This window comes from Saccostrea echinata, unplaced genomic scaffold (genome assembly GCF_033153115.1).
Source record: "Saccostrea echinata isolate AGI-Se365-2 ecotype Australia unplaced genomic scaffold, CSIRO_AGI_Sech_v1 ptg000002l, whole genome shotgun sequence".
NCBI classification, from domain to species: Eukaryota; Metazoa; Mollusca; class Bivalvia; order Ostreida; family Ostreidae; genus Saccostrea; species Saccostrea echinata.
The window spans coordinates 7,555,572-7,577,778 of NW_026889751.1; the positions used below are offsets into that span (position 1 = coordinate 7,555,572).

The 22,207-nt window shown below is 34.6% G+C and overlaps 2 protein-coding genes across 2 annotated transcripts in view; both read left to right on the forward strand.

The window, feature by feature from the left end:
• The window catches only part of LOC133206365 (uncharacterized), a 33,333-nt gene extending 17,236 nt beyond the window's left edge, over positions 1-16,097 (forward strand). The window contains exons 6-12 of the mRNA XM_061342320.1: positions 3,536-3,598; positions 3,757-3,797; positions 7,960-8,046; positions 13,898-13,983; positions 14,553-14,622; positions 14,787-14,826; positions 15,091-16,097. Of these exons, the coding sequence (XP_061198304.1) occupies positions 3,536-3,598; positions 3,757-3,797; positions 7,960-8,046; positions 13,898-13,983; positions 14,553-14,622; positions 14,787-14,826; positions 15,091-15,119 (416 nt within the window). The 3' untranslated portion in view covers positions 15,120-16,097. The remainder of the gene's footprint in view (positions 1-3,535; positions 3,599-3,756; positions 3,798-7,959; positions 8,047-13,897; positions 13,984-14,552; positions 14,623-14,786; positions 14,827-15,090) is intronic.
• A 3,271-nt stretch (positions 16,098-19,368) lies between these two features.
• LOC133206377 (actin, cytoplasmic-like) lies at positions 19,369-21,940 on the forward strand. Its single transcript, XM_061342329.1, has 2 exons — positions 19,369-19,495; positions 20,898-21,940. The coding sequence occupies exons 1-2, from the start codon at positions 19,370-19,372 to the stop codon at positions 21,900-21,902; spliced, it is 1,131 nt and encodes a 376-aa protein (XP_061198313.1). The 5' UTR covers position 19,369; the 3' UTR covers positions 21,903-21,940.
• The last annotated feature ends 267 nt before the right edge of the window (positions 21,941-22,207 follow it).

The following is a 22,207-nucleotide window of genomic DNA, read 5'->3' on the forward strand; positions in this document are numbered from 1 at the left end:
CATCCTCAGGTAGTTAGATTCTATTTTGTTCAAATCATGACCCCCGTGGGTAGGATGGAGCCACAATGGAGGATCAAAGTCTTAAATAGAAATATATAGGAAAATATCTTCTGATGAAGAACTGCAAACCATGATTAGTCATTTTGATATGGAAGCATCCTCAGGTAGTGTAGATTCAATTTTGTTCAAATGATGATCCCCAGGGGTTGGATGGGGCCCATTGGGGGATCGAAAGTTTTGCATAAGAACATAAAGACAAAATATTTCTTCTCAAGAACAGGAAAGCTATGTTTAGTCATATTGATATGGAAGCATCCTCAGGTAGTGTAGATTCAAGTTCAAATGATGACCCCTGGGATAGGGAGGAGCCACAATGGAGGATCAAATTTTTACAAAGGAATATATGGGAATATTTTTTTAAAATCTTCTCAAGTACAATAAAGCCATTTGTTATATTGACATGGAAGCACATCAGGTAGTTTAAAATTCAAGCCCCCCCCCCCCCCCCCCCCACAATGGAGGATCAAATTTTTACAAAGGAATATATGGGAAAATTTTTTTTTAAATCTTCTCAAGTACAATAAAGCCATTTGTTATATTGACATGGAAGCATCATCAGGTGGTTTAAAATTCAAGCCCCCCCCCCCCCCCCCCCCCCCGGAATCTTTTCAATACTGAACTGATTTGTGCTTTTGCCTAGCCAATGTGCTCAGGTGAGCGATGTGGCCCATGGGCCTCTTGTTTCCAATAACTTTTTTATGCCCCTGGATCGAAAGATCCCGGGGGTATATTGTTTTTGTCCTGTCTGTCTGTTTATCTGTTTGTCTGTCTGTCTGTTGTCAACTTTAACCTTGCCCATAACTTTTGATTGGTTGGAGCTATGACTTTCATATTTCACATGTGTATTCCTTGTGACAAGACCTTTCTTTGGGTACCATCATATTTTACCTTTTGACCTTGACCTTGGAGTTTGACCCACTTTTGCAAAATTTTATGAGACTTTAACCTTGGCCATTACTTCTGAACAGTTGGTGCTTGGGGTTTCAAACTTCACATGTGTATTCTTTGTGACAAGGCCTTTCTTTGGATACCAACAACTTTGACCTTTTGACCTTGACCTTGGAGTTTGACCTACTTTTGAGAAACTTTAACCTTGGCCAAGACTTTTGAACAGTTGGTGCTTGGGGTTTCAAACTTCACATGTGTATTCCTTGTGACACGACCTTCTTCTTGATATCAACCTCTTTGACCCTTTGACTTTGACCTAGGAGTTTGACTACTTTTGAAAAACTTTAACCTTGACCATAACTTCTGAATGGTTAGAGCTAGGGCCTTCATACTTCACATATGTAATCCTTGTGACAAGACCTTTGTTTGGATGCCAACCACTTTGACCTTTTGACCTTGACATAGGAGTTTGACCCACGTTTGAAAACTTTAACCTTGGCCATAACTTTTGAATGGTTGATGCTAGGGCTTTCATACTTCACATATGTAATCCTTGTGACATTACCTTCCTTTGGATACCACCCACTTTGACCTTTTGACCTTGACATAGGAGTTTGACCTACTTTTGAAAAACTTTAACCTTGGCCATAATTTTTGAATGGTTGGTGCTAGGGCTTTCATACTTCACATATGTAATCCTTGTGTCAAGACCTTTGTTTGGATACCAACCACTTTGACCCTTTGACCTTGACATAGGAGTTTGACCTACTTTCGAAAAACTTTAACCTTGGCCATAACTTTTGAATGGTTGGTGCTAGGGCTTTCATACTTTACATATGTAATCCTTGTGACAAGACCTTCCTTTGGATATCAACAACCTTGACCTTGACTTTGATGCTTCACTTACTTTTAAAAAACTTTAACCTTCGCCATAACTTTTGAACAGTTGCAGCTAGAGCTTTCAAATTTAACATTTTTTATCTTTTGGCCTGGATTTTGACTTGCATTTGAGAAACTTTAACCTTTGCCATAAGCTTCCATACTGGGGCATCAGTGTTTCACAAACACATCTTGTTTTTATAGTTGACCAATTAAGTGAAATTTGGTATGTTGGTTGAATAGGCAGTAAGACATATTTTGATGCTAAGTTTGATTCTCTGTGTCATCCAGTGGAGGTGGGGTGATGGGGTAGATTCCTTAATTTTATATAAGAATGAATGGGCAAAGAGAGATAACTACTTAGAATGTTACTATTGTAAACTGTGAAAGCTGCATTGAGTCCAGTGGGATTAATTAACTTTCCTGTTGAAGAAAATCCAAAGCATCATCTTTATCTGTCACATTGAGATTAAGAGAGATAACTACTTAGAATGTTACTTTTGTAAACTATGAAAGCTGCAATGAGTCCTGTGGGATTGATTAACTTTCCTCTTGAAGAAAATGCAAAGCATTATCTTTATCTGTCGCATTGAGATTAATTAACACCTCTGTCAGCAAATGAAGTTTGTTTTGGAGTTAAGGTCAATTCTGAATGATGTTTACAATTCTTTAAAATGTGGATTTAAATAATGTTCATACTTTATTTTGGTAAAATACACAATGAGTTATGATTTTATTGAATTCTATAAAAAAGATATAGATAAAAAAAAATTTCTTTTTTTTTCTTTTTTTTGTTTGTTTGTTTGTTTTTGTTTTTGTTTTTTTTTTTTGCTGCCTTATGTAAATTCAAGAATACTATTAATTTTAATAGGTAGTCTGATAATAACCTCATTCTATCATTCCTGAAAAAGTTCTTATTGTAAACTTAGAAGAAAAGGATGAGAGAGCAGTACAATCCCCTGGGATTAATTATCTTGCCTGCTGCAGAAAATTTTTGAAGCTTATCTTTATCTGACACTTTCAGTTAAAGTAACACCTTTGTCTGCAACTGATGTTTGTTTTAAAGTCAAGGTCAAGCCTGGGTGATATTTGCATTCACTGAACAGTGGCATTTTATAAAACACATGCTTTATTCTTGTTTAAATATACATTTAATTGAGTTATTGTAGATATGATTTTTTTTACTGCCTTATGTAAATACAAGGGTACTATTTACAGGTTGTTGGATATTTAGGAGTTATCTTGAAATTTGATAAATACAGTTGCTGTTGCATATTCTTCTTCATATATTTTAAATTTTTGTAATCAAGTAAAATTTTCATTCCATAAGCTGCACCCTTATATTTCTACCCCTTGGGGGGCCTTGCTGACTGGTCAGTTTTCTAGTTGGTATTTAGTAATGGGGTATTTACTTTATTTCTGAAATGAAGATATGGAAAAGAACAAGTGAAGGTACATGTAGTACGTCCATGGTAGATACAACAAGATACAATACATGTATATAAATTTCCAATATCCAATATATTTGATCTATTGTACTCCTCACTTTATTACATTGTTAGTATCAATGTTTTCAGGGTTTGCTACAAAAAGCTATTTGGTTTTGATTTTTTACTTAAGATATGGATATGACTTCACCATTGTATCTTTTTTTAGTTTTATTTAAGATATGGATTTGATTTCATCATTGTACCTATAAATTTTTTAGGTGAGACAGATTGGAAGATAATTGTCGTTGATGTGACTGACCCATTAGCCTCTGAATTAAATGGTAAGAAAAAGTAATATTGTAAAAGATTTATGCTTTGTATACAGTACTTAGCCTCATGCTTAGAGTATGCAGGACTGTAAACATTGTCAGTTTCTAAATATATTGTTCATGTATATAACAGGCAGTTAAGCCATTCTTTTTTATTTTAATATTTGCAGACATAGAAGATGTAGATAAACACATGCCTGGGTTTCTCAAAGTAAGAGGCCTATAATTTTTTGTATATTATACATGTAGGTACTTGAAGACACTGAAAGTTCATGTGGATTATAAAGTGTCTATCATCCCTCTGCAAAAAAATTAAAGTGTTAATCCTTAGTTTCTGTTAGATTTCAATAAAACTTCATATGCAAATACACTGCATTCAAGATGCATAATTCCCTATCAGTTTTTAGGTCACCTGAGTCACTCAGGTGACCTATTGCTATCTCTTTTCGTCCGTCGTCGTCTGTCGGTCGTAAACTTTTGAACATTTTCAGCTTCTTCTCTGGAACCAGTGAACCAATTTCAACCAATTTTGGCATATAGCATCTATGGGTGAAGGGGAACAAAAATTGTGAATTTCATGGTCCCTGCCCCCCTGGGGCCTGAGGGGTGGGGCCAAAACCATCAAAATTAATGCAATCTTTAAAAATCTTCTTCTTTACTCCTGGACATCAAGCAGTCAAACTGTTGGCATGATTGTAATAAGCATTGAGCCCTCTACCAAAATTGTGAAATTCATGGCCCCAGGGTCAGGGGTTCTGGTGCTAGGGTGGGGCTATATAGATCTCATAGTGAAAGTGCATTATTTCTTTGAAAATCTTCTTCTCTACTCCTGGGTATTATTGAAACAAATTGAATACATAGTTATGATAAGCAAGGGTGACTCTACCAAAATTGTGAAATTCATGACCCCAGGGTCAGGGGTTCTGGTGTTAGGGCGGGGCTATATAGAAGATATAGTGAAAGTGCATTATTTCTTTGAAAATCTTCTTCTCTACTCCTGGGTATTATTGAAACAAATTGAATACATAGTTATGATGAGCAAGGGTGACTCTACCAAAATTGTGAAATTCATGGCCCCAGGGTGAGGGGTTCTGGTGTTAGGGCGGGGCTATATAGAAGATATAGTGAAAGTGCATTATTTCTTTGAAAATCTTCTTCTCTACTCCTGGGTATTATTGAAACAAATTGAATACATAGTTATGATAAGCAAGAGTAACTCTACCAAAATTATGAAATTCATAGCCCCGGGGTTGAGGGGTTCTGGTGCTAGGGCGGGGCTATATAGATCATATAGTGAAAGTGCATTATTTCTTTGAAAATCTTCTTCTCTACTCCTGGGTATTATTGAAACAAATTGAATACATAGTTATGATAAGCAAGAGTGACTCTACCAAAATTGTGAAATTCATGGCCCCTGGGTCAGGGGTTCTGGTGTTAGGGCGGGCTATATAGAAGATATAGTGAAAGTGCATTATTTCTTTGAAAATCTTCTTCTCTACTCCTGGGTATTATTGAAACAAATTGAATACATAGTTATGATAAGCAAGGGTGACTCTACCAAAATTGTGAAATTCATGGCCCCTGGGTCAGGGGTTCTGGTGCTAGGGCGGGGCTCTTTTGATTATATAATGAAAATGCATTATTTCTTTGAAAATCTTCTTCTCTACTCCTGGGTATTATTGAAACAAATTGAATACATAGTTATGATAAGCAAGAGTAACTCTACCAAAATTGTGAAATTCATAGCCCCAGGGTCAGGGGTTCTGGTGCTAGGGCGGGGCTATATAGATCATATAGTGAAAGTGCATTATTTCTTTGAAAATCTTCTTCTCTACTCCTGGGTATTATTGAAACAAATTGAATACATAGTTATGATGAGCAAGGGTGACTCTACCAAAATTGTGAAATTCATGGCCCCAGGGTGAGGGGTTCTGGTGTTAGGGCGGGGCTATATAGAAGATATAGTGAAAGTGCATTATTTCTTTGAAAATCTTCTTCTCTACTCCTGGGTATTATTGAAACAAATTGAATACATAGTTATGATAAGCAAGAGTAACTCTACCAAAATTATGAAATTCATAGCCCCGGGGTTGAGGGGTTCTGGTGCTAGGGCGGGGCTATATAGATCATATAGTGAAAGTGCATTATTTCTTTGAAAATCTTCTTCTCTACTCCTGGGTATTATTGAAACAAATTGAATACATAGTTATGATAAGCAAGAGTGACTCTACCAAAATTGTGAAATTCATGGCCCCTGGGTCAGGGGTTCTTGTGCTAGGGTGGGGCTCTTTTGATTATATAATGAAAGTGCATTATTTCTTTGAAAATCTTCTTCTCTACTCCTGGGTATTATTGAAACAAATTGAAAACATAGTTATGATAAGCAAGAGTAACTCTACCAAAATTGTGAAATTCATAGCCCCAGGGTCAGGGGTTCTGGTGCTAGGGCGGGGCTATATAGATCATATAGTGAAAGTGCATTATTTCTTTGAAAATCTTCTTCTCTACTCCTGGGTATTATTGAAACAAATCGAATACATAGTTATGATGAGCAAGAGTGACTCTACCAAAATTGTGAAATTCATGGCCCCAGGGTCAGGGGTTCTGGTGCTAGGGCGGGGCTATATAGATCATATAGTGAAAGTGCATTATTTCTTTGAAAAGCTTCTTCTCTTCTCCTGGGTATTATTTAAACAAATACATGGTTATGATAAGCAAGGATGCCTTTTCCAAATTTGTGAATTTCATGACCCCTGGATCAGAGATTCTGATGTTAGGGCGGGACTCTATTTATTATATAGTGAAAATGCATTAATGCTTTAAAAATCTTCTCTGCACCTGGGCATATCAGAGGCAAAAAGAGTAAAAGTTTTAATAAGGAAGCATATTTTTACCAGATTTTTGAACATCAAGACCATTTGGTCAAGTGTTCTAGTCCAGACCAGGGCTCTATTAATTTGTATTCTACTGAGAGGAGTTATTCCCCTTTGCCATTTACTTGTGATAATTAATCACTGTAAATAATGTACTCGAAAGGTTAATAGAATAAGAGAATTATGCAAGAATTTTTATTGTATAATACAAAAAGTACTTTCATAGTTTTAATGATCAGGTAGACTTGTCTTATTAAGGTTTTCCATCCCTAATAGGAACTAATTCTCTATCCTTAAATATCAATCACGTATATAATACTCTGATATTAATTCAAAGAACTTTACAATAAAAAAGGATTTACCAAGTGAAAGTTTCAAAAACGTAATTAACTGAGCAGTATTTAATTAATAGAAATTGCATTGAAGTCTATGGAGACAAGTGATTTTTTTAAAATAAAAATTCAGATAATAAGAATATCAATAACTACTGTGGTGGAAAGGTCCATTAAATCATTAGAAATAGAATGACAATTGAAAACAATTTTTTTACCGTATATTTTTTTAAAATTGATTTTTATTACTTAAAAAAAGAGGGAGATAACTCTTCAACAAAGGTCAAGTCATAAATTAGGACACTTCCATTCTTACATGCTAATAGTAATAAATGGAGATTATGTCTAAATATACTGAGTATTCCACCCGTACACATCTGTTATGTATTCAAATTCATTGAATCTGAGGCTATTAGGGATGGAATACCAGTACCTTAAATGTTCATCAAAGACCAAGAGTCTTACTCAGGCCAATGTAAGAGATTTCCACAAGGAATTAAAAGAGTACAGAAGCACTGATAGTTTCTTAATATACTGTCTGGTGAGAGTGATAAATAGGGAACAGATTAGAACCTAATTTATGAACTGTTAATGAATACTAGACTAATTATTTTGTTAATCCTGATCACCCTATTTTTCTTGCTTTTGGGCAACAAAGCTTCACCTTTCAGTTCATTTTATACTCTATGGATCCTCTAAATTGTTGTATTATACTCAGGTGACCGTTAAGGCCCTTGGGCCTCTTGTTTTTTATTTCCATGAAAGGTGTTGCCACAGTTACTAAATGTGTGTGAAAATCTTTCAAGGTTTTTTTTACTATAGTTTTGATTTGATTCAATTAAATTTTGGTCAAATGTAGAAAAACATCAAGATACTTAATTTTGTGCATCCCCCTCAACCCCCACCCTCCAGTCTATTATAAGTACAACCCAGTAGAGCTTCAGTCTCATCAGAGATACTTCTTGTGTACAAGGTTGCATTATATACAAACCCCTGTTGTTAACAGTTTTGATAGGTGAAAATGTATGAAATAAGGCCTGTCTTGAAATGTATTTGATTCATAGTAAATGTTTGACATAGGCTCAAAAACCATATTTAATTTGAACAACCCCATGTTGATCAGTATTGTTGTAGAAATCTTTTATGAAGTTTCATAATTTTTTTTCAGGCAACTTATGAATGGTTTAGAATTTACAAGATTCCAGATGGCAAACCAGAAAATCAATTTGCTTTCAATGGTGAAGCGAAAAATAAGGTAGCTAGATATTTTCTTCAGAAATGGAAGATGAATTGGTATTACATAAAATTAGAAGGGTTGTCCCAAAAAGTTGAAGACAGGGCAATCATTTAGTTTCTCTTTGCCAACATGTCTTTTTTTTTTTCTTATCATAATAAAAAGCAACATTTAATGATCATGAATTTCAAGTTTCATAGTTAAAACATATTTGATAAGAAAATAATATAAAAATAAAGAAAGCATATGAATGTAAGCTGGCACACAAAAGCAAACGTTTGACATTTCTTAAAACATGATCATTCTTTTTAAAAATACTGGCATTTGTGCACAACACGTCTCATGGGATTTTTCATTGATTTCCAAATACACTGATAAACCACTCTTGAATCATGGACATGTTAAAATACACCACTGTCCTTCTTTCATGATCATATTTAAATCTCAGTTCTTGAAATTTCTTCTAACATTGTACATGTAAAAGACAGAAAATACTTGTAGTGTAACAAGACACATAACTTTCCTCCTAACATTCCTCCTCTGAAATTGACAATCATTACTTCTAAGGCCTTTCTATTTTTATACCCCACGCAACAAGTTGCGGGGTGTATAATGTTTTTTACCCTTCCGTACGGCAGTCAGTCAGTCTGTCAGCCCTGTTTTTTGTCGGCGCAACTCCTCTTACTTAAACCGCTGCACAGAATTTCGTCAAACTTTGTAGATATATAGGACACAGTGTGTAGTTGTGTATATCGCCAGGAAATTACGATTCCCTTATTTTTCTAGGAATTTCCACATTTTTCAACTTAGATTTTTGGCCATATACTGAATATAGAGATGAGCAGTTTGTCAGCACAACTCCTCTTAAACTGCTGCACAGAATTTCGTCAAACTAAATGTAGTTATTTAGAGCACAGTGTGTAGATGTGCAAATTGCCAGGAAATTCTGATTCCTTTATTTTTCTGGGAATCTAGGCACTTTTCAACTTAGATTTTTGGCCATATCTTAAATATAGAGATGAACAGTTTGTCAGCGCAACTCCTCGTAAACCGTTGCACAGAATTTCGTCAAACTTTGCAGATATTTAGGACACAGTGTGTAGTTGTGCATATTGCCAGGAAATTACGATTCCATTATTTTTAGGTCACCCGAGTCACTCAGGTGACCTATTGCTATCCGTTTTTGTCTGTCGTCGTGCGTTAACTTTTGAACATTTTCAACTTCTTCTCTAGAACCGCTCAACCAATTTCAACCAATTTGGGCATATAGCATCTTTGGGTGAAGGGGAACAAAAATTGTGAATTTCATGGTCCCTGCCCCCCTGGGGCCCCAGGGGTGGGGCTAAAACCACCAAAATTGATGCAATCTTTAAAAATCTTCTTCTTTACTCCTGGACATCAAGCAGTCAAACTGTTTGCATGATTGTAATAAGCATTGGGCCCTCTACCTAAATCGTGAAATTCATGGCCCCAGGGTCAGGGGTTCTGGTGCTAGGGTGGGGCTATATAGATCATATAGTGAAAGTGCATTATTTCTTTGAAAATCTTCTTCTCTTCTCCTGGGTATTATTTAAACAAACTAAGTGCATGATTATGACAAGCAATGATGCCTTTTCCAAAATTGTGAAATTCATGGCCCCAGGGTTGGGGGTTCTGGTGTAAGGGCGGGGCTCTATTGATTACATAGTGAAAATGCATTAATTCTTTGAAAGTCTTCTTCTCTGCTCCTGGGTATTATTTAAACAAACTAAGTGCATGATAATAGTGCACAAGGATGATTTTTCCAAAATTGTGAAATTCATGGCCCCAGGGTTAGGGGTTCTGGTGGTAGAGCAGGGCTCTATTGATTATATAGTGAAAATGCATTAATTCTTTGAAAATCTTCTTCTCTGCTCCTGGATATTATATAAACAAACTAAGTGCATGGTTATGATAAGCATTGATGCCTTTTTCAAAATTGTGAATTTCATGGCCCCTGGGTCAGGGGTTCTGGTGGTAGGGCAGGGCTCTATTGATTATATAGTGAAAATGCATTAATTCTTTGAAAATCTTCTTCTCTACTCCTGGATATTATATAAACAAACTAAGTGCATGTTTATGATAAGCATTGATGCCTTTTCCAAAATTGAGAATTTCATGGCCCCTGGGTCAGGGGTTCTGGTGGTAGGGCGGGGCTCTATTGATTATATAGTGAAAATGCATTAATTCTTTGAAAATCTTCTTCTCTGCTCCTGGGTATTATTTAAACAACCTAAGTGCATAGTAATGGTGCACAAGGATACTTTTTCAAAAATTGTGAAATTCATGGTCCCAGGGTCAGGGATTCTGGTGCTAGGGCGGGGCTATATAGAAGATATAGTGAAAGTGCATTATTTCTTTGAAAAATCTTCTTCTCTACTCCTGGGTATAATTGAAACAAATTGAATATATAGTTATGATAAGCAAGGGAGACTCTACCAAAATTGTGATATTCATGGCCCCAGGGTCCGGCGTTCTGGTGTTAGGCCGGGGCTATATAGATCATATAGTGAAAGTGCATTATTTCTTTGAAAAATCTTCTTCTCTACTCCTGGGTATTATTGAAACAAATTGAATACATAGTTATGATAAGCAAGGGTGACTCTACCAAAATTGTGAAATTCATGGCCCCAGGGTCAGGGGTTCTGGTGCTAGGGTAGGGCTATATAGATCATATAGTGAAAATGCATTATTTCTTTGAAAATCTTCTTCTCTACTCCTGGGTATTATTGAAACAAATTGAATACATAGTTATGATAAGCAAGGGTTACTCTACCAAAATCGTGAAATTCATGGCCCCAAGGTCAGGGGTTCTGGTGCTAGGGAGAGGGGGGGGGGGGGGGGGTCTATTGATAATATAGTGAATCTGTAGTAAAAATGCATTATTTTTTTTTGGAAAATCTTCTCTGCACCTGGTCATATCAGAGGCAAAAAGAGTAAAAGTTTTAATAAAGATTTTTGAACATCTGGACCATTTGGTCAAGTGTTCTGGTCCTGGCCAGGGCTCTATTAATTTGTTTTCAACTGAGGGGAGTTTTCCTCCCCTTTGCCATTTACTTTTGATAATTAATCACTGTAAATAATGTACTTGAAAGGTTAATAGAATAGGAGAAGTATGCAAGATTATTTATTGTATAATACATAAAGTACTTTTATAGTTTAAATGATTAGGTAGACTTGTAAGTAATAGATAAATAAAAAATGAGACAAAAATAACTTGTCTAATTCAATGTTCATCAAAGACCAAAAGAGTCCAATGTAAGAGATTTCATCAAGGAATTAAAATGGTACAGAATCACTGATAATTTGTTAATGTACTGTATGGTGATAGTGATAAATGGGGAACAGATTAGAACCTAATTTATGAACTGTTAATGAAAACTAGACTAATTATTTTGTTGATCCTGATCACCCTATTTTTCTTGCTTTTGGGCAACAAAGCTTCACCTTTCAGTTCATTTTATACTCTATGGATCCTCTAAATTGTTGTATTATACTCAGGTGACCATTAAGGCCCTTGGGCCTCTTGTTGGCCTTAGAGTTTTGGATATTATTGAAGAAACTTTCCAGCCACGTAATAAGGAAATACACTGGAATCAGCTTTAACAGTGAAATTGTATGTGAAATATTTTTGGACCTTAAAAGACCCCTATTCATGTTGAGATCAAAATATTAATGATTCAACACACACCTACAAAAAATCTTGGATAGAAGTACACAAAAATCCCCCCCCCCCCCCCACACACACACACACACAAATGCACATACACACATCAAATTAGTGCTTTGCCTTAAATAATTTCATAAGATTTGAATGTCCTTAAATGAAAGGAGTTTTGATGAGAAGATTTTTGCAAGTATTCCCCTTTTTGAATTATACTTTGTATTTTAAGTGCACCGTGGATTTCATTATGTGTTGCATTATCAAGTTTTGGGGAAGCGTGGGGTATGTGAGCTTGCTCACTTTTCTTTCATCAATGATGAGTTGAACTGTCATTAAATCAGCCTTATAAACCGTCATAATATTATTACTATGAAAGATATTTATTTTAAGAATTCACTATTTTAAGTGACATTTAATAAATGATATTCACACAAAAATTGGTAACGATTAGTTGAATGTTTACAAACTTATAAACATTGTCTACAATTTTGGGGCAATCATCAGATATTGTTTATTAATGATATTCGCTGTTCCTTTTATACGTATTTTTTACACAGTTGACTGTAGGTGTTTTGTTACACCATCTTCGCTATCCAAGGGTTTCTGATCCAAAATAAATTTCGGACTGGAAACCCTTGGCTAGCGAAGATGCTGTTACACATAATTAACATACATTTATAATCTACATATGTTTTTTCAGTGACACAAAATCCAGCATGTGTTAATGTCATTGTTGAACTTTTGTGCTACCAAATTTATATGTAGGATGACAAGCTAATATAACAATACAAGCTTTGGCATTTGTAATGATATCATGTTATGGTCAATTTTTACTCTTTCTTCTGTTTTTTGAATTTTTGGAATATTGTCATAGTTCCCCCTCTAAATACTGTACATATTTAACGGTTAAACATATTTTACTGCCTCTCTAATATACATAATAATACATGATTTAAGGATACATACACATGTAACACAAACAAAATTTTGATGCCTGGATTGATATAGATTTTTTGACTGATTCTGATGAGAAATGACATATATAATAAATCCCTAAAATATCAAGAAATCGTAAGTTTTCTTTGGTGCTTAATTATGTGACTTTGTTTTGTTTTCTATGTAATTCTGTACAAATTTTGCATATATATATATATATTTTTAACATTGTGAGAAAATCTTACAGAGTTCTCCCACTTTTACTGGTAAACATTATTCAGGTTACGTAGGCCTTTCAACTAATTTTTCAAGTTATACGTATGGTAAAAAACAATTGATAGATATATTTGTAGGTATGTGGAATTCTCAAAAAAAGATTATAATCTATAGATACCTTTAATTAAGTCATAAAAAAATGATTATTAATATTTGATTTGTACGATGTGGTGTTTTAAGGACAGGTAACTCAAGTGTAAAACATGACCAACAAAGTGCCGATTTTTGAGTTATCATTTATAGGAATGACATATAGGCTGCTTCAATTGGTATTGTTATGTACACAAAAGGGTTCCTTATATTCTTTGGTACACAAAAGGGTTGACCAAAACAAGGAGAATGTCTTCAATCTATACCTGGAATAACGGGATCAATGAATGGGGAACGGACTATATTCAAGATTTTTAACTCTCCCTAACAGTTGTTATGAAGAAGAAAATATAATGCCATGTTTTTTGTTTGTGCATTGTTGTGCTTCATCTATAAAGATAAGTATTTCTACAATTAAATGCAACCATAAATTATTTTATTCTTTTCACTAAGCACGAAGAAGAACGATCAAGTATAAAAATTTAATCAGGTCAAAATTAAGAAGGGGGATGGATTTCACTTATATTTTTATTAAAAATTTCACTTATATATTTTTTGTACAGTGTCGGTAACTACATGATAATTAAGTTGAACATTTGAGCTAAATTTTAAAACCACTGGATTTCCCTGACAGTGAAGGAACACTTGGGAAATGCTAAAACATGACATCCTTGAAAACAATTAGCTTCCTCGGACCCGCTCTAAACAAGTTCCGGTAATGGGTTATCGTTCTTTTCATCGAACCCTAGCGGCAGTTGAAAGGCCTAGGTTACGTACTTGAATATAAATCTGTGAGAAATATTGCTGATTTCTAAAAAAAAAAAAAAAAAACTTGCAGTGAAGTGTATATAGGTTAATAATTTGATTGAAGGACTTTTTTTTTTACAGGAGTATGCCATGAAGGTTGTTAAAGAGTGTAATCAACAGTGGCAAAAATTAATTGGCAAAGAATGTGAAAATAACGGTCTGTCATGGTAAGTGGTATTTGACAGATGCGTGGTAGTGAATATACCAAGAGTACTTAGTTGTACATTACACTTGAGTGACTGGATCATATAGAATGGACAGTCAATGTATTAAAAGTTCTGGTACTATGTAACACAGTAATGGAATACAAAAGACAGAATTTACAAATAATTATTATACAGTGTTTATAAAATACAGTACAAATGTTGGTGATGAAGTTCTTGCTTCTTCTTGATTTTTTTTTTCAACCTTCATCTTATAATGAAGGCAAGCTTTGCCTTCTACCTTAAACTAAACCAAATAAAGAGCTGTTAAAATATGATGAAAATTCCGGATTTTAATTGCAAAATAACCAGTGTTTTTTTTTTTTCTTTTAAATTAATCAATGTTTTTAGAAGTTTTATCAATTAACATTGTATTCTTGAAATTTTTGTTTACAAACATGATAAGGGTCTTTAAAAAATATTGTATGTTTCAGAAGATTGAGAACTAGAAAGATTTTGTTTTAATAGCGGTAATTTTCATTGATTCTCGGGGGTTTCTTAATGCAACTCATTATTTTGTTGTAACGTTTCAGTGAGAACACATCTGTGGCCAGTAGCCCATACAAAATTTCACCAGAAGATGCTAAGAAAATCATTGACAATGTAAGTATAAGTATTAGTGAATTATTGTATTTAGAAAACAAGATTCTAGATAAAGCCTTACTGACTTAGTGCAAAAAGTACTTTAGAATGTTTCTTTATCAACTGATTTAGCTTTATAATGGTTTATATAGTTACTGTACATTATGTTTTCTGTATCTATCCAGCAACCACAACTAGGAACTGCAAAACCATTAGCTGACGAGAGTAAGACTTTTTGATTTATTAGATAAATAAGTAAATTTAAAGCTCTGTTAAATTGTATAAAGTAATAAAGTGGTAGGTTAGAATGAAAACACAATTGACTCCATGATAATTACAGAAATAACCTTAGAAAGTGCTATGACATGAAATTTGTACGTTTTTTGTCCATATTTAGATAATTGTAAGAATATATAGTTACATTTATTACTATGAAAGTGAATTCTCGTATATTTCAAAATCTTTAATTATTTTCATGTTTTGTTTCAGTCAACAAATGGCACTATGTCAAGCTATAACAACGACACTTCATAGACGAAACAATGGAATCGACCAGAAAGGCTGTATTTAGTACTTAGACATATCATACAGTAGTGCTCAATTGTTAACTCCCTTGTACAATCTGTTTACACTGTTTTATTTTATAGTCTGATGAGGGAATTCATGACTGTTGAATTTGTATTACCTTAAAGTCCTGTTTTCATAGCAAAAGTATTTAATTAAAATATGTGTACTATAAACCAGCTAGTACATGTATATCAGCAATGTTTAATTATGTATGCTAAGAATAATGTCTTTGATTAATGCTGTGTTTGTAATATTTGTGAAACTATATTTCATTAGATAGGTGTTGGCAAATATGGCTTATCTCTAATGAGTAAATAAATATAAATAATAGCTGGGTTGCAGTATGTAATTAGCTCAGACTAAGATTTTTAGATTTTTGATAAATCTTGATTAAGCACTACTGATATATTGAATTATGATCAGCTATAGAAACCCGGTATTATAAAATTATTATGTAGCATTTTTTGTCCAAAGAAGCAAACATGAAAGTCATATTTATTTCCTCAGAAAATAGCTTTTTGCAGTGCTTTCAGGAACTGGATATTCCACTGTACATGTAAATAATTATGGAAAATACATTGCTACGTGTACATTTTGGAATACTACACAGTGTATGTGAGATTTACATGACATTTTGATAGAAGTTAAGATACATACAATCATTTTTTTAATGTATACCCGTATTAATTTTGTAATTTTTTGGTTAGAGCAATCCTGAATATTTGTTTGGTATCTGGAACAAGTTGATATTTTTATGTGAATATCTCAAGTACACATAGAATGCATATATGATAAATGCAGAATTGTACCTTTCTATTAATATACTTTAAAAACATCAAAAGCTAGGTATGATGTAACATTGAATGCTTAATAAGACCTGTCAAAAGCTTGTCATTTCTACCAGCAATAAAATTTTTTAAAAACTTTTACATCAATTTTATGCAGTAGAAACTTGGATTTCAGTTTTACTAAGGTCAGAGGAGAGATACTTAAAATGTATGAATACCTTTAAAGGCCCTTTAACCACTTTTATTTCATTGAGAAAATCTGTGGTGCATATAAAACTTGTAGATCTCTTCATGATCTTAGAAATCCACAAGAAGTCCGTATTTGGGTAACCATTTGTGGAGAGTAATCGGAGCACAATGCCCTTGAACTATGAAAAATGGAGGATATAACTGGGCCAGTCTTTTCAAATCAATCTCCTAGAACTCTCTCAAGCAGAGATCGATCTCTGATAGTCTCCTGTGAGACAAGTTCATCTCTAAGACATCTCTAAGTTCTGAATATTTTGTGTTCTCTGAAAAACTTGAAATATTATTGAGAGGTCATTTGAAGATCTGGGGATCCTAAGCTTCTCTCTCATTCTCTCTCTCTCTCTCTCTCTCTCTCTCTCTCTCTCTCTCTCTCAGTATTTTAAGTAAATTTCCTGGACAATTTATAAGTTGGTGAACCTGAAAGGAAATATGTTTTGTCCTATGTATGTTCTTTCATTTAATTTACTGAATGCATAATTTTACTGATAAGCTCTAGACTAGATTTCACTTTCAAAAGGATTTTCTTACATGGGCAAAAGATTTAATCTACAGTTTAGCAAAATTGTCTATTTAGGTCTTCTTGAGTATATGATTTGGGATATTAAGTACTAAAAACTATTTGGGGATGACCATTTGAATCGGAGGGGGCATATATTTTTCCATCCCAGTAAAGTACAGATTAATTTTTCCCAAGGTGATCGGGCACAGATTATTTTTCTGCTTCAATGGAAAAAGTCTAACAAGAAGGGAAAATGAAAAAAAAACAGAAAATGCGAAACGCCGGGGGGGGGGGGGGGGGCAAGACAAGGACAAATTATTTATTTTCTGACCATTTGAAGACATGTACAGATTATTTATTTCCAAAATATATCAGTCTCTTTTTTTTCCTCCGTTAAGAATCAAATGGTCGTCCCCTAAACAAATGGTGTTAAAAAGGTATAGCATTTCATTCAAATGTTGAGTTCATAAAGTTGTAAAGAGCAAATGTATCGATAGGTTTAATCTGTCCCATGATATTCCAGTAGCTTATTATGCCCCCGGATCGAAAGATCCTGGGGGTATATTGTTTTTGTCCTGTCTGTCTGTTTGTCTGTTTATCTGTTTGTCTGTTGTCAATTTTAACCTTGCCCATAACTTTTGATTGGTTGGAGCTATGACTTTCATATTTCACATGTGTATTCCTTGTGACAAGACCTTTCTTTGGGTACCATCATATTTTACCTTTTGACCTTGACCTTGGAGTTTGACCCACTTTTGCAAAATTTTATGAGACTTTAACCTTGGCCATAACTTCTGAACAGTTGGTGCTTGGGGTTTCAAACTTCACATGTGTATTCTTTGTGATAAGGCCTTCCGTTGGATACCAACAACTTTGACCTTTTGACCTTGACCTTGGAGTTTGACCTAGTTTTGAAAAACTTTAACCTTGGCCATAACTTTTGAACAGTTGGTGCTTGGGGTTTCAAACTTCACATGTGTATTCCTTGTGATAAGACCTTTCCCTGGATATCAACCTCTTTGATCCTTTGACCTTGACCTAGGAGTTTGACCTACTTTTAAAAAACTTTAACCTTGGCCATAACTTTTGAATGGTTGGTGCTAGGGCTTTCATACTTCACATTTGTAATCCTTGTGACATCACCTTCCTTTGAATACCAACCACTTTGACCTTGACATTGGAGTTTGACCTACTTTTGAAAAACTTTAACCTTGGCCATAATTTTTGAATGGTTGGTGCTAGGGCTTTCATACTTCACATATGTAATCCTTGTGACAAGACCTTCCTTTGGATACCAACCACTTTGACCTTGACATAGGAGTTTGACCTACTTTCGAAAAACTTTAACCTTGGCCGTAACTTTTGAACAGTTGCAGCTAGGGCTTTCAAATTTAACATTTTTTATCTTTTGGCCTAGATTTTGACTTGCATTTGAGAAACTTTAACCTTCGCCATAAGCTGCCATACGGGGGCATCAGTGTTTCACAAACACATCTTGTTTTTCCATCTGTTATTGTGTTGCATTTTCTTTTCTACGTAAAAATTATTCCGAGGCTTGGCACTAATCTATAAACTTTAATTAAAATGGGCACATTATATAAATTCTGTGAATGTAAGTATCAAATATTCTCTACAGCAGAGTATCATCATATGTTGGAGAATGATGAACATGATCTTTGTACTAAAACTCACAATTTCTGCAGAATTATCTTACAAGAAATGAGCACAATTGACGACTGACACGATTAAAAAATAAATATTTATAAAAGAAATGAATTTTAATTTTGGTGCTTAAGTTTAAATATGACCTTTTTTATATAGTTATATAGGGAAAAATTTAAATGATAATTTAGGGGTACCTAGTGACTATCCATAGAGAAAAAAATTGTTCAAAGTATACAAATATTGATTACAATCGAGTTTGGAATGGGCAGGCTACTCTGCTTCAGTAATCAGGTAAATTGTAACTTATGGAACAGATAATCGTATCATTAAATAGAATATCTATTTATAATCGAAAGATTTTTGATACTTTCCAAAAATCAGATTTGTATAACCTTTATGTTAATTTTTAGATCTTTGACAGCGGTGTAGTACATACTTCTCAACTGCTGTGAATGTCATTTCTAAAAATACCTGCCGATCGACACATTTTAAATCTTACCTTATTTGGAGATAATGAACTTACACAGTCTTTGTATGAACGGTTATTTGAAAAATAAAGAATAAATATATATGTAAATATATAAATATCTTGTGAATAAACTGTTCAAAAATTGATACTATATTAGAATTATTACAGAATGAAGAAAAAAAATCGCCCTTTGAATTATTGAATTTTGTCAGTAATATATTTCTCTTTTGATAGTCTACTTTTAGAAGTGACAACAAATCCTGTATATAGCTATGATAAGTAAATGTATCAGCAAGCCTGGTATACCTGTTTTGATTTCCATATATGGTTTTTTAACTTATTTTATGAACAATATGTCAAACGGATTGGTCAGAAGTTCCGAGAACCTAGGTATTGTCCTCTCCCATATATGGACCTTGTTGACGAAACAGGTGTTGTGGCACATATATAAGTAATGGACTATACCCGATATTGGATAGAACAGTCTTTCTAGTAAATTTGAAGCAACTACATTCTTAAAACGGTGTAAAAATGGTTGACGACGACATTGCAGCTTTAGTAATTGACAATGGGTCTGGAATGTGCAAAGCTGGATTCGCCGGAGACGATGCTCCCAGGGCTGTGTTTCCCTCAATTATTGGACGCCCAAGATATCAAGTAAGATAATGACTCCTTATGTTGACTTTTATTCATTTTTAAGACATCGTATTGTACATATCGGTAACTATAAGTGTTAAATGGTCAAACTTTTTTATTGCACTATTGCTAAAGATTTAAAGACACGTACACACTGATTTTAAATGTTTTATTAAGAAGCTATGATGACTTATATACAATTATTGCTGTTTTTTTAGGTCAATAAGGTTATTTAGCCACCTGAAGAGTACAATATTCACCGAACCTGAAGGGCGAGGTGAATATTGTACTTCGAAGGTGGCTAAATCATTGTATTGACTGAAAAAAATAGCAATAATTGTTTTATTATATGATTCAATAATTAAATGATACGAACTCATTATTCAATAAGCCACCTTACTTGTTTACATTTGCTGAAGTCCTATCTAAATGCAATGAGGGAAGCGGAGTTAAATAAACATTACCAGTCGTATTAATTTGTAATTTTTTAAATCTACTTTAGTTGTCATGAAAAAAAATTTATGTCAGGCTTATTTATAGAATAGATTTTGAAAGGGGAGGGGGCATTATCACGAGAAAATGACAGCTGAAAAAATCTTTGATTGGCCACCATGAAAAGTGAATTCTTTTAATTTCAAATTTTGTTTTAGGGTTGGGGTGGGATTAGAGGTTGGGAATTAAGGTCCATTAGTGGGGGACCATCTTTCAATGAATATTTTTAGTCTAAATTAAAAATAAAAAATTACGTTCAGAAAAAAAAGTGGGCGAGATTCTGACTTAGAGGCGTTCAGTCATAATCCCTCAGATGGTAGCTTCGCACCATTGGCTAAGTTTGAGGGGACGGAGGTCTCCAACCCCTACCCCCACAAGCATCACCCCAAATTATATTCCCTAATGTTATGTTTACCTGAGTGGAAGTCGGTCAATCGGCTATCCTCGGCTGACTCCGGTACGCTCCATACAAACAGTGTGCGAGGTACGAGCCACCCGAGGAGCTCCGAGTGGAAGTCGGTAGCAAGTGAAATAGCTTTCCAAAACTATTTGTATCAATTTGGAATTTCCTGATCTATTTTTACACCAATGTAGAGAAAACAAATCCTTATATTCACCTGGAAGGTCACGTACAGGTGAATATAATATAGTATTTTTCTATATTGTTGGATCTCAGCCAATCAGAAAGACAGAAATTATTCAATCATATAATAAACTATTTCCATTTGTTAAAGTGTATATCAAATACTCTCTCCTGAATTCAAAAACAGCTTATGTATAGCAAATTCAAGGTAAATCGGTGTTAATTTAGAATGAGTAATTCTAGGCTGGCATAATATAGAGGTGGGATCAGGTGCCCTCAACTAACGTGTTTTAAATTGTACCCAATCATATTTCTTTGGCTATATATCAATTTGAATTTTCTGTTCAGGGTGTCATGGTGGGTATGGGGCAGAAGGATACGTATGTAGGAGACGAGGCCCAGAGCAAAAGAGGTATGCTCACCCTCAAGTATCCAATCGAACACGGCATCGTCACCAACTGGGACGACATGGAGAAGATCTGGCACCATACATTTTACAATGAACTCCGTGTGGCCCCGGAAGAACACCCTGTTCTCCTGACCGAGGCCCCACTCAACCCTAAGGCTAACAGAGAAAAAATGACACAGATCTTATTCGAAACTTTCAACTCTCCAGCCATGTATGTTTCAATCCAGGCCGTGCTTTCACTGTATGGCGCTGGTCGCACAACTGGAATCGTTCTCGATTCTGGGGATGGTGTGTCTCACACGGTACCCATCTATGAAGGTTATGCACTTCCCCACGCCATCGCACGATTAGATCTCGCTGGTCGTGATTTGACAGATTACCTCATGAAAATCCTCACAGAGCGTGGTTACTCTTTCACAAACACGGCCGAAAGAGAAATTGTTAGAGACATTAAAGAGAAACTGTGCTATGTTGCTCTGGACTTCGAACAGGAAATGACAACGTCTGCGTCTTCATCATCCATAGAAAAGAGTTATGAACTTCCTGATGGTCAGGTCATCACCATTGGCAACGAGCGATTCAGATGCCCAGAGGCTTTGTTTCAGCCGGCTTTTCTGGGATTGGAACCTTCTGGTATTCACGAAACCACATATAACAGCATCATGAAATGTGATGTCGATATCCGTAAAGACTTGTACGCAAACACAGTGTTGTCCGGTGGTTCAACCATGTATCCCGGTATCGCTGACCGTATGCAGAAAGAAATTACAGCGTTAGCTCCGAGCTCAGTGAAAGTACGAATAATTGCTCCACCAGAGAGGAAATACTCCGTTTGGATCGGTGGTTCCATCCTTGCTTCTCTATCCACCTTCCAACAGATGTGGATCAGCAAACAGGAATACGACGAATCTGGTCCATCCATTGTCCACAGGAAATGTTTCTGATGATATAATGATAATTTTTTTCACATATAAGACATCGCTGTCTGTGATTGCTCATATATTCTCATTCTGAAATCTTAATATTAGCTTGCAATGGGCTACATATACGTTTTTGCTTGATACTTTGTATTGAACAATACTTAAATCTCATTATATTTACGTACAATGTGATATGATATGAGAAAATTATGTTTTTAAAATATTCATTCCTCTTTATACATTGATTTTTTTAATTCAAGTGATGTATACAAGTCTGAGAAAGTACTGAAATAGTACTTTCCTATCCATATTTATTTCAAGAACATTAT

Excerpts from the sequence above, each read along its gene's own strand:
- LOC133206377 (XM_061342329.1), top strand. The coding sequence starts at position 19,370 with ATGGTTGACGACGACATTGCAGCTTTAGTAATTGACAATGGGTCTGGA. Across the intron at positions 19,496-20,897 it reads TTGGACGCCCAAGATATCAA|GGTGTCATGGTGGGTATGGG; the intron begins GTAAGATAATGA and ends TTTTCTGTTCAG.